The 12,673-nt window shown below is 40.8% G+C and overlaps 1 protein-coding gene across 3 annotated transcripts in view; it reads right to left on the bottom strand.

The window, feature by feature from the left end:
• The window catches only part of SYNE2 (spectrin repeat containing nuclear envelope protein 2), a 195,187-nt gene that overhangs the window by 66,294 nt on the left and 116,220 nt on the right, over positions 1-12,673 (bottom strand). For all 3 annotated transcript variants that reach the window (XR_012633818.1, XM_074908851.1, XM_074908852.1), the window contains exons 68-78: positions 11,477-11,710; positions 9,503-9,670; positions 8,354-8,479; positions 7,314-7,426; positions 6,512-6,653; positions 5,442-5,573; positions 4,711-4,863; positions 4,252-4,461; positions 3,067-3,168; positions 1,908-2,027; positions 1,534-1,734 (exon numbers count right to left, since the gene is read on the bottom strand). Coding sequence is in view for 2 of the 3 variants with exons in the window: in XM_074908851.1 (XP_074764952.1) it covers positions 1,534-1,734; positions 1,908-2,027; positions 3,067-3,168; positions 4,252-4,461; positions 4,711-4,863; positions 5,442-5,573; positions 6,512-6,653; positions 7,314-7,426; positions 8,354-8,479; positions 9,503-9,670; positions 11,477-11,710 (1,701 nt within the window). In the remaining variant the exon portion in view is untranslated. The remainder of the gene's footprint in view (positions 1-1,533; positions 1,735-1,907; positions 2,028-3,066; positions 3,169-4,251; positions 4,462-4,710; positions 4,864-5,441; positions 5,574-6,511; positions 6,654-7,313; positions 7,427-8,353; positions 8,480-9,502; positions 9,671-11,476; positions 11,711-12,673) is intronic.

Below are 12,673 nucleotides of genomic sequence, written 5' to 3'. Positions count from 1 at the left end.
AACAGAGTATAATATTTTCAGTTGGAAGGGACCTACAATGCCCATCTAGTCCAACTGCCTGATCACTTCAGGGCTGACCAAAAGATAAAGCATGTTATTAAGGACATGTGCAAATGCCTCTTAATCACTGGCAGGCTTGGGGCATCAACCACCTCTCTAGGAAGCCCGTTTCAGTATTTGACCACGCTCTTGGTAAAGAAATGCTTCCTAATGTCCAGCCTAAATTTTCCTTGGTGCAGATGAGTTGCATACACTATTTTCATTTATACATTTCTAAAGAAAAAAGATCTACACATTTATACCTTCAGTTGATATGAAATACAAAGATGTTGTAGGAAGATGATGGAAGGAAGAGTTTAATTATAAATAAATTCATAGATTAGCATGAGGTAGTTATCACCAGACAGCCATTATCCAGTTTGTTTCTGTTTGTTTGCTTGTTGACTCCAAGCACCAAGGGTATTAGCAGTTCTAAGGGCTAAGTAGTAAGTAGGGCACAATAATCTTTTGGGATAACCAGGTAACAGTTTGATTTAGTTATGGCTCAGCTGACCTCTTGGGAAATGTCCAAATCTCAGCAGAACACTTTCCCCCACAAAAAAAAAAAAAGCTTTGAGGATTTAAGATCACACTCTTCAATCAAGATCTTCTTCACAAAGAACTAATAACTAGTACAAGAATTTCACTTAAGGAAACATACCCCAGGCTTAGGCTGTGTGAGCATCCTGATAAGTCTTGATAACCAGGGCAGGGAAAAGCAGCTTTTGCAGTTTTCTTTTGTTTTTGTAAATCAATGTTTCCCTTTGTAAATAAATTCCTAACTTTTGGCTTTGCTAAGGGCTATCTGGAGTGACAAACACAATTCCTATGACTCTGGAGCAGTGGTTTGCAGTGCTTGGCATCCTGAATCAATTCTTAAGTGAGTTTAAGCTATGTGAGGCAGTTAAATTAAGGCAATGACATGACAGAAACATCTTTGAGTGACTAGCATTGGCCAGGGCTTCTTGCCAGTGGCAGGACGGTGAGGATGCAGGTGTATTCCCAGCCATTTCCCATCAAGCATGTAGCAGTTCGATCTAAACTCTCCTCCCTCGGAAAAGCTGTTATGGGTAAGTTTCCTCCATCAGATCATGATGGCACAGAATGCTGAAAGCAAAGGCTCAACTTCAAGTTGCTAGACAGCAACTTCAGGAACCTCACTACTGATTTATTACCAGTAATTAGAAGGACATGTGTTTTCCTCATACGGCAATATGCTCTGAGGTAAGCCAAAGTAGTATTCGACTGACAAAACTGGAATTCAGATCTTAACTTATCACTAAAACTGCAGTTGCAGTAACAATCTCTTTCATATTTTACCGGGTCCTATTTTGGTCTACTGAAAAACTTCGCTTTGTTTTCTGAATGTACTCCAGTCCCTCCCCTATGCTATGAGCTAGTTATTCTTCTCCATAACACTGAAGAGAAACCAATCACAGAAAATAGGGCTCCTGCTGTGTTGATCTGAGCAGTGCTGTGATAAGCATCTTATACCTTGTGATTTTCCAGGTGAGACTGTAGAGCTGCTCTGCTTTTCATTAGCTGCTTTGGATCTTGTGCAATTTTCTCCTGTCCAATAACTACCAGCTCTGCAAATCCACGAAGTAAGTTCTCATACTGAGTCTCACTGATGGAAGGAGAGTTCAGCTCCACATACTTTGCTTTCAGAATGCCCCACATGTCATCCAAAACATCCTACAATGTAAACATAGTTTAGTGATTCATGAAGGACAGGAATGAATTCTACAAACACACTCACACACACATTCCCAGAATGCAAAATAACCATCAGCCTTTTGATGCTAAAAATACCTTGCTTAGAAGAATCAAACTTTGCTGAGTAAGTGGAAACTGTACTGTGCTCTTACCTCTAATTTATAAGCTTCCTGGATTAAGGTGACAGGTAACTGAAATCTTTCCCCATGGCCTCTCAGTTTTGCTACTTGGTTTTCAAAGTTTTGCAGCTCCAAAGCACAGGCATCAGTTTTCTGAATTAAGGACAAAATAAGCTATTAGGGGAGTTCTGTTCCAGTAAACTTTCTATTATCGCTAGTAGTACAGCAGATGCAGGGGCTGGATCTCTGCTGCACTAGTACTGCATAAGTTCACAATGAGACTCTGAGATCCAACGAGCTTGTAAGCTAAATAGACATGACTGTTCATGACACAGCTTACTGGGTTCACACAGTGCAGCCAGGAAGGGAATTGAGATCTTGTGTCTCAATTCAGCATTGAAAGGAATCATGGACTCAGAAAATACCATTTTTAATTATGAAGTAGAAAGACTCAGTCAGGGATGGATAGAGGCAGGTTCTCTCTGAAGGAAAGGAAGCTATGTACTTCTGGCATTCCTTTTCCAAGAGTGGTTACTTGACAATAGATCTAAGCCAGCAGTCCCTGCTAGGGGATTCAGCAGTTCTGAACATAGCTTTCAGCCTGGCAGAAAATTATGCCTGTAAACAAGGTCATGAGCCTGTAACAAAAAAGTTTTGGGACACCCTCTTTGCTTCACCAACAAGTAGATGGATGGCTGATGACCATTCTGGGGAGGATATGCAGTCTGTTCATTTTTAATTCTCTGCCAATCCCCATGAAGGTCAAAGAAAATAGCTTAACTGATCAAATGCCATATGACAAAGCGCTCATAAATGCTGAATGAGTAGATATAAATATTGGAGTCCTATTCCCACAAAGAAAAGCTAGTTTTGCATATAAAAAGGCATAATGTGTGAAGTGCTGTACTTTGTGTAGCTCCTTCTCTTCCCTGCCATATCTGGGGTGCATATACTCTGAGAGGTTGTGGAGAGACTGGTTCCTCCACTCCAACCACTAGAAGTACTGGAATTAGATGACTAGGATTGGAGTGTAGGAAAAAAAAAAAAAGGAGGGTGGTGAATACTGAACTCTTTCCTTCCCCCATTTTACAACCCAAACTTCAGAAAATACGAAACTTAATAGATTGCAGAAAACTGGAAATAATAGCTAATGCTGAGAGTGCTTCCTCTCCTTTCCTTCTAATGAAATTACCTGAAACTGTTCAGAAACATTATGTCCACGTATTGCATTCAAGCATTGTTGCAGAGCAGCTTTTTTCTCAGTTAACTGATCATAGAGCAGCCTGGTTTCATTCTGCAAAAGAAACAAACATCAGAAGTATATCACATATCAGGAATATAGTAATGACCAGATAAAATTACACAGCAAACAAAATGGTTACCTCTTACAGCAAAAGCATTTTTTTCCTCTTTAAAAAAAAAAAATCAAGCATGTGCATTATGGGCTTAAAGCAGTAATTTAGAGAGGGAAACTCTGTAGGCTGTGTAGTGTAAGAAAGTAGATTGCTCTGTCACAATGATCCTCTATGACCATAAAAATCTGTGAAATTTACAGAGAAACAAATTCTTTCTTTCTGAAAATGAGCCCATTACTGGTGACTGATGGAGCTCCATGGAATCTGCATAAATAAACACTGCAAGACTAGTCCTGCTACTGTTTGGAGACAACATCCCTGTGTTCTTCAAAGGAACTGTTTTAGTATTCAGCAGTAAAGAGCTAGGCTGACTTGCAGATGACAAGCACACCGGAGTTTTGCTGGACATTGGAAACTGTAAAGACCAGGCTTTTCTTTCCTTACTTCAGCCTAAATACCTGATCTGATTATTCTCCAGCAATAGCTAGTATATTTAGCCCATCATGAGAATCTGTAAAGTTTCTCATTATTGGCTTTCCCAAAAAAGAACAAAAAATGAAAATTCGCAAAACTATGGCTTCTGCTACTGTGTCACAAAATCTTAAAGGGACAGTAAATACACAGGCTTAAAATCAACCTGCAATACATAGCTAAAAGTAGCCCAGTGCCAGACATGGCACCAAAGGGAAGAAGCCTGCCTCTCCTGCGTCCACACAGCAGCAGGAAGAATATATGAAACCCTCCTTGGCCTAACCCCTACACACAGAAACTTGCTTTAGCGTGCATGGGATCCCAGGTTACTTACATGCTTTCTGCATGCAAATTTTCTACTGCGATCAAGGCCTCTAAACACTGTAAACAGCACTGTAAACAGCACAATTAATTTGTTTCTTGAGAGGCCAAGACAAGTTTGTTTAGTACCAAAAAGCCCATTATAGATTGCTCATCTGTAACCCAAATGCATTAACACTGACAAGCTAACAGATGCTGTGAAAGGAGATGTGCATTTGGCAGTGGAGTACCTGATAATTGCTATTATGATCCAGACCAGCTTTCATTGAGTTGCTCCTTGAAACAGTGGCAGCTTGAGTTTGTTCCAGCCGCGCCTGCAAGTTGTTAAAGCACTTGCAGAACACATCTGTGCTCCCACCAGCACAGCTAATAGACTTTAGAAGATCATCCTTTTTATCACTCAGATCAGCGTGAAGTTTTTGCAACTCTACAGAAAGAGTCTAAAGGGTTGAAAGAAAGATAACATGAGTGAAAATGATCTGTGTCCAAGGACGCTGTAAAAGGCTGCAGGACTCAAGTTGATAATTGTTGAAAGCCATAGGCCCAAATCTGTGCAATACCAAGTAGTTTGGTGGTGTTATTCCTGAATAATACCAGCAAAACATAGAGGAAATATCAGGCCATATATATTCTGTTGTAACAGAAATCCACTGGGGTTTCTCCTTCCCTGGGTGCTTTAGGACAGTTACCTCATAAAGAGCCTGCTGCACAGCTGCCTCTTCAGTGGAGAGGACTGAGGTGTTTAACATCTCCTCCATGTTATTCAAACATCGGCTGATTGCCAGAAGCAGCTCAAACAATTTTCTGTCCAAATTGGAAGAGACTTCCTCTGCCACATTATCCTGGGTAAAGGCAAGTCAGAAGTTTTCAGTACTTTCACCCAAGGCATGGCTAAGATTTATTCACTCATATAAGGTTAGGGGTTCAGTCAGAATAATAAAATGGAATTAATGAAATACTAAGGGACAGACTTGGATGAGACATTTATATAGATGTAATATTCAGAGCTGTCAAGGCCAAACGAGCTGAGACAATGACCCTTTATGTATTAGGAGTGGCTGCTGTCTCACAGGTCTCTAATGTAAGGAATGAGCACAACACAGTTTGTCTTGTCAGCTCCGATACTGTACATTGCCTGAAATCATTCACAGACTCCTTGATTTATACAGTTTGGGGAGTTTTAACCACACTAGCAAATCTTTGGATTCAGGTAGAAGAAGTATCATATCTGAAACTTGAAATGTTTCCTCTCAAAATCCTAAGCCGATTTCTACATTATAGTCCATACCTGATGCAAAAGCTACACTACAGTGAATGCCATCTGCAATAATATGATTATTGGCTATTTCCCAATGCCCAAACACTGTCTTGTATCTAGAATCCCTGGTATTTTTGCAATGTTAGAACATGCCATTGTTACCTGTGCATGCACCACATTTGCTTCTTGGCTTAGGTCTCCCAGCTGGACAGTGTAAGTTTTCAGTTCTTCCACAGTTGGGGTTCCTGCACTAGCAAATGTGCCTCGGGGCAACATGTTCATCTTTGTTGTAATCTAACATTTGGAAAAAGAACATTGTAATTAGGTGAACAGCTCAAACGAAGAGAGGACTGTGGTCAACTAGATAACAATTCTCTCAAAAAGCATTGAAATGAAAGTTTCAAGGCACCTGGATATCAGGGTTCCATTTTTACTGGCAAAAATTAGTTGGGTAGGCTATGCCCTGATGGGAGATTACTGATAAAGGAGCCTCTGATTCCCAGCTTTAAGGACTACAAGTTGTAGTTTGTGTTAAGGCAGCCCTGCTGCCCACTGCAGTGTTAAGCCTTGCCTGAAAAAGAGCTGATATTCATCCTTCTACAGGACTGATATTCTTCCATGAAATGCAGTAATTTCAGAGAACAGGGAATCTAGCCATTCTAATTTAATGTGAACAAAACTGTTAATAACAGAAATTACAGTTTTGTCCAAGTAATAAAATTCTGCAGTCTGTTCAGAATAAAATACACAGCGTGCTCTTGCTGCAGTCCAAACTCCACTTTTGATATGTGAGAAAGAGAGACCACAATGGTGAAAGACAGAACAAAATTTAAGCAAGAGATATGTTTTGACCAAAATGTTCTCACACTTGCAAGAACTGAGACTTAACCCACACCCATGAAAATCAGCCGGGAGCTTGCTGGTTAACTCGCTTAGTTCTCTTGAAAGAATTAAACAGATAACATCTGGTCTGAATTAACTACAAGGATCCACCTATGTTCTCCCACACTGTGCTTAGTAGTCACTACTTCAGAGGCATTATTTACCTCAAAGTAAAATTAAAAGACAATCATGAAAACAGTATGCAGTAACTATTTGCTCTGGAGAACGCTTGCACAGATTTCAGTTATCTGATGAAGAGACATGACACAATGATGCAGGAAGATACACTAATTGCTGTCTTTACCACAACCAACTGCCTGCATGGTGTGTTTTACTGAATTTAAACAGACCTGAGGTTCCACAAGCTGGCAGAGAGGAGAGTTCATCTTTGATGACAGCTCTTGTTGTAAATATTGCCATTTATTACCCATTTGGTCCTTTGGAGCTAAGGTGGGATCAGCCTGATTGCTCTTTGGATCAGATTCTCCATTGCTGTATTGAGAAAACATTGTTAGAATAGCAAATACTGAAGCAGAATAAGCACAATTAGATATGTAAGACTTCTTGTATAAGACTAGTTTCTATTGCTCCTGCCCTAAAGCCAGAATGAAACCAAGTGCATGTATGATCTTTAGTCTAAGCTTTGATACATTTCTTTGGGATTTTCCCTTCACATGAAACATGCTAGGAGCCTGCTTGCAGCCTTTATCTCTGAAATTACAATATTGGAAGCATAGTCCTATAGCAAGTCTTGGTTCCATGCTGGAAAGGGCATGATCCCAATGCTTCCTTTTCAAAGATGCTGCCTTTAAACATGGTTGGGTATCTCCATGCATTTGTACAGCAAAGGCTGTGAACAGAGACACCCAACTTGCCTGCAGATGGGCCTGCTTTAGCTTATGGCAGGTGTCAGTCCTGCCTGATTATCAAGACTGACTCTAAACCCTGGAGTGAGCCCCGTATCAAGGAGGCTGTCACATAAATGAGACTCTATTTCTCTAGACAGTTGATGGGAGAAATCTCCTGGCTTCTGCAATTATTCTTCTAAAGGTACACATCCCTGCACCGAACCAATGGTGCCACTGCAAAGTTTCAGCAGGTTTAGACAGTTTTACATCACTGAATCTGGTAACTGATTTTGTTATTTTGTACCTTGATTCCAATTTCTGAGTCATGTTGTCCTCAAACTGTGGCTGCATTTTTTCCACGCACGACTCGATGAAGTCAATGAGGCTTTTCTGCTCAGCTGCTTTTACTTTCAGATCCTGTGTACAAAGAATGGCATGAACAGTAAAATCATTTATGTGCACTGTATTAAACTGAAATGATGATTGTGCTTTTCCAATCACATTTAGCAATGAAAATAAGAATACATCTATCAGAATAAAATGCAGTTTTAATAATAACTGTTGATAACTTTTCTGAAAACTTGTGGTGTTACGGTATACATTTCTGCCTGAGCCAAAGTCTTAAAAGCAAAACCCATCAGTCAGAAACAAATTATGCACATATGAAAATTTAAAGGCCATTGATGGCCATCCTTATACAGAGGAAAAGACAAGGGAAAATGGGAATTTGCTCAAATATGAGGCTAAGTTCCTTTAGCTAAAAAGAGAGTGTCGAGTGAAAAGTGAGCAATTTTAGCAGCTCAGGCTGGATCATCCTTTTTCTCTAACTGCTTTCTAATAGTGTGAAAAGGGCAAAAGCTAATTTTCAATTAGCAAAACAGAAGTAGTTTACAGAGTACAGAACATCACAGGATTTTTTTTATTGTGTTAACAACAACCTTAAAGTCATTGTGAGTTAGCCCATGGGAAAATGTTCACAAAGCTTTAGCTTCAAATTCATCTTTGAAAACATTATCAATATATAGATTCAAATTTTGTAATACATCAGTGCTTCAAGGATAGGAAATTGAAGGGATGGGTGATGACATCTGAATCATTATGATACAAGGCAAGTGTCAGGGTAACATCAGCTTCACAGTATTACTAAACTTTTGGACATGGGATTTTAGGGATGAGGCCTCTCTCCAACCTCAAAAACTCCTCTAATCCTGGAGGAGAGGGGTGGCTGAAACCTACCCTTGACAGACTTGATCTCACAGTGAAAACTGCATCAGGTAATAAACACAGCTGTCCCCACACCCACAGGGGATGTGGAACAGCCTGGATCCTGGGCAGCAGAATTACCTGTGGGTGCTGGAAACCATTGTGACAAATGGGCGGCTGTTCAGCAAGGGCAAGCTGGGGCGTGCTGGAGCCGTCTGAGTGCAGGATCTCAAAGGGCTCTGGGTTGACTCTCTCTCTGTTGTGAATCTGTAAAGAGAGATCCATTGTGGGAAGGCTTCCAGGCTTGACAAGAGGGCAGAATCCGCAAATGCAGTTTGCGGAATGGCAAAAGCAGAGCTGTCTTGGACTTAACCATACATAGAATGAGCAGTGCCTGAAACACAGTTGCTACTCTTGAAAAGATTTATGTCCAGTTCCTTTTACTGAAAATCTGATCCATTCTAATCTGCTGCTAAAGTCCTCACATTTCTCTCTGTGGGAGTTACAAGGCTTATTTTGTGTTTCCTGTTAGCAGATTAATTGATGCTAATCCTCCATTCTTATTGTTTGACCAAATTATAGGGATATGCAGTTTACGCTTATAAATTTGCTGATACACCTGGATTTTCTCTCTCTCTGTGCTCACAGAGATATTTCAACAGAAGCCTTTACCAGCACTAATTCTCTCTTGGACCTTGCAGGCTCTCTTTTAGACTGTGCTCCTCCAGCACCGCAGGGACTGGGGGTGCTCTCACACAAACACATCAGGTGGGCTTCTCCAGCCCCTTGCACAACAGAGTGGGAGTTAGCTCTGCAGCTGGGAGTTACTGTCTCATCCATTGGGAAACTCAGGAAAGGTGAGCTAGCAGAGTCACTGCCCTTGTCATTTATGCATTCTTCAAAGAGAAAGTTACCACTTAAAGGCCTCTCTGCTGTGATACTGTCACAGACAAATATCAAGGCATTTTAAAGGCATTTAAAAAAACAAAAGAAAAAAATCTCTTTATATCCTTTTCCTGTACTCCTTGAAAAATCTTGACCTCTGTCACTGAGCACTTAAAGCCAAAAAGACGTTGTTCAGAGACTCATTAAAAATCCACTACTAGCTGCAAACTACAAATAATTGGACAGCACTTCAAAGTAGAATAATAGCAAGTTTGACATTTCTGACTGACTTTTCTCCCTTCCTTGCTTCACATGGTGGATGAGCTCTAACTGTTCTGCAGTTACAGCACATTAAAGCACCATGACTCTCTCACTCTTGCTCTGCATAACATTCATATGCTTTACCTGCTCTTCATCGTATTTGTCTTGAAGCATCATCTGGACTTTTTCCAAATTGCATTTTACTTCCTTCAGCTTCCAGGAAAGAGCCTCTACCTCGTGTTGGTAGTCTGCCCTATCTCCACAATCTTCCAGTAAAGAAAGGACCTTTTGTTCAATTTCTGATAGCTTCACCTAGGAGGGAGAGCAGCCAATTATTCATTCCTAGAAGTACAACGCTCCTTTCCTCATAACATTCTGAAGTCAATGCTCACACTTCCCCTGTCTGAAAAGAATAGATACAGGCAAAAAGAGAAATAGCTGCAACCCCCCTAGATTTTCTCCAATGTTTATCTTTTTATTCTGAACAATTAAATTTTATACAGTTAGTCTTAAAACTGTTTCAAATAACAGTCTCTGCAGGAAGTTATACTAACTCAGATATGGAGTAATAAAAGAAGAGAGCAGAAATGATAGACTACATTTGGATGCAACCAAGAAGACAACACACCCCAATGGGGGAGAAGGGAGCAGTTCACAGACTGATCACATCACCCTTCGGGAGGAATGATGCTGAATTACCAAAACATAGTAACATTACCATGTATCAGCCAGGCCATTGCAAACTGTTGGGATCTGGTTTTTGATTCAAGCTGCTGTGAATCAAAGCACATCTCTGCATTACTTTAAACTCACGTTTTGAAGCTGAGTGGAGACAGGTACCATGGCTCAACTGCAAAGTAATCAACTGCAATAAATTAACTGCTTTACATCAGACATCCTCATCTAGAGACTGTTTCTGTTTTGTGCTATGTGTATTTCTCTGTGTAGATATTGGCTAAGTTAGAAAAACCCCTAGCCCCCTCCCCAAGTTCATGTCTTAAGATTGAGCCATACTGTTAAAAGCTGACAGGAATTCATCAATGCTGACAGCTGCCTGAAGCCTTCTTGTTTTCACTCATTGGAACTATCCTGTTGATGAATGGGATCCAGACACAGCCAGCTACTTAAGTACATTCAGGATCCCACAAAGTTCAGCACCCGAGCACCTAGCTGAATCACAGCCTAATGCCCATGGCAATTGTTGGCATGGACTCAGTTCCTATTAAAAGAAACACCCAACAACCACAACAAAACGGCTGGAAATGTCTTCTAATATTATAGGTACATTTTGGTACTGGTTCCTTTATGGCGAGTGAAGTTTGTGGCTTTAGGTAGGTGCAGTGCTTGAAGAAACTGGTACACCAGACTGGCACTGCAGGGAACTTCAAAGTGGCATGCTTGCAAGCTTTCTTTTAATCTGCATGCTAGAGTAAAAAGCTGAATGCCAGGACTCCCACCCACCCCAGCCTCTCATGCCAGTCCTGTTTTCCTCCACCCATTTTCACCAAGGGGTACCACCCACTCTTTTCCTTCTGCTACCACTGGGACTGCCTGAGCACTACGGCAGTAGGTCCAAATATCACCACTGCTCACACAGGGCAGGGGAAAAACTCCTGTCTTTCTACCTATTCTGGTAGCTTTTTGCAAAAAGTGCAAAAGAAGAATATACCGCCTTGGAAACTATTTTATACCAGTCTTTTAAATCACCTGACAAAAATAGAAAGTGAAAATGCAAAGGAAAAAAACAATCCATTTTTTGTAGCTGATTTATCATGATTGAGACCGATGAACAAAGTGTCTTTTAATAGAGGATTCAAACTATACTGAGCCCTGTTTCTGAAAATAATTCAAAGAAAAACAAAACTTTAAAAATACTCAAGAATTCTACCTAAATCCCCCAGATGTGTAAAGATCCCAGCTCTAAAAATAGCTATTTCAACTAAGCCCATGGAAAGCTGCACCTGAAACTGAAGCCAAGTGGTTACCTGTTTTCTGCACAGTGTAACGAAGCCAACTGAGAGGGGAGAGAAGCAGTAAGCATAGCTTTTCTGCAGACACGCACCCCAGGGAAGGGTGACTTGTTTGGATGGCAGCAGCAAACTGACTGCTCCCTCTTACCTGGTAATCCGCAAGCTGCAGTTCCACCATCTGCTGCGTTTTGGGGCTCTGGGGGTCTGACCTCAGGGAGAGTTTAGTTTTGTCTAGCCATTGTTCCAGCTCAGCAACCTCGGCCTGGCACACCTGGAGGATCATTTCTGGCTCAGGTTTACCGCCATCCACTGCTTCCTTCGAATCTCCCACTTTCCCTCCAGAGCCCTGGATGGCGTTGGGGACAGGAGGCGGCTTGTCACTCTGAAGCAAAGCATATGAAAGAAACGTGGTTATCTATCCAGTTTTTCCTTTCTTTCCCCTTCCCTTATTAGTGGGAAATGTTTAACTTTCACATTCACAGAGCTCCGGAGCAACTCTGCCACTGAGTTCCCATATTAAAAAAAAAAAAAAAAAAAGAAGGAAAAAAGAAAAAGAAAGGGAAACTCAGCAGCCAAGCGATCTGGGATCTGGTGTAACAGGTTTCCAGGCAGCTATTTGCATTTGCACAGGTATACCTGAACATACAGGAAGTGGAATGACTCACCATTAACCAGTTCTCCCCTGAGGAGAGATGTTTTTCTGTGGGAGTTAGATGTAAAAGCAACACAGTTTGAAGCTGCAAAGCAAGCTGTTGGGCAACACTTACAAGCTACTTGCCTGTGTTCAGTTCCAACAGTCAAATATGCTTTATTCAGGCTCTAGGTCACACAGAAAAAAAGTGGTGTATTTTTAAGTATGTCTTGTGTAATTCTTTCTTCTTATTTGCCCTCCTTTAAGTAACAATATTGCACACTTCCATAATAAGGGAAAGTCTAAAGTGCTTCGAGATATCAGCAGTTGCTTGGAAGGCTGTACATACCTCCACACATGCAAATACTGGTACTAAGTAAATCAAGCACACCACCACAAGAACAAACTACCTGTACACTCCTGCAGCTCTAGAGCATATCTTCAAGCAACTGAGATAGTCAGTGGTAGTACAGTACACAAGCTCCGTGTTAAAATGAGATTTGGCAGAAAAACAGAGAGCAGAAATGCATTGTTTCAGCTATCAGTGTCTTACTTTAATCACTACTGGTTTTATTTGCCTCTGAGATAGTATGGGACAGTGCCATTAAACACAGAAAGTAAATATGAATATACAGATCCCAGAAAAATCTAAATATCTCCGTTGAGGTATATGTGACATAAGAAATAAAAAAGCATGTTTACTTCAAACTCCAC

This window comes from Athene noctua, chromosome 6, assembly GCF_965140245.1.
Source record: "Athene noctua chromosome 6, bAthNoc1.hap1.1, whole genome shotgun sequence".
NCBI classification, from domain to species: domain Eukaryota; kingdom Metazoa; phylum Chordata; class Aves; order Strigiformes; family Strigidae; genus Athene; species Athene noctua.
Note: the sequence above shows the minus strand (reverse complement) of the source record. Positions and strands in the feature narration are given on the sequence as shown.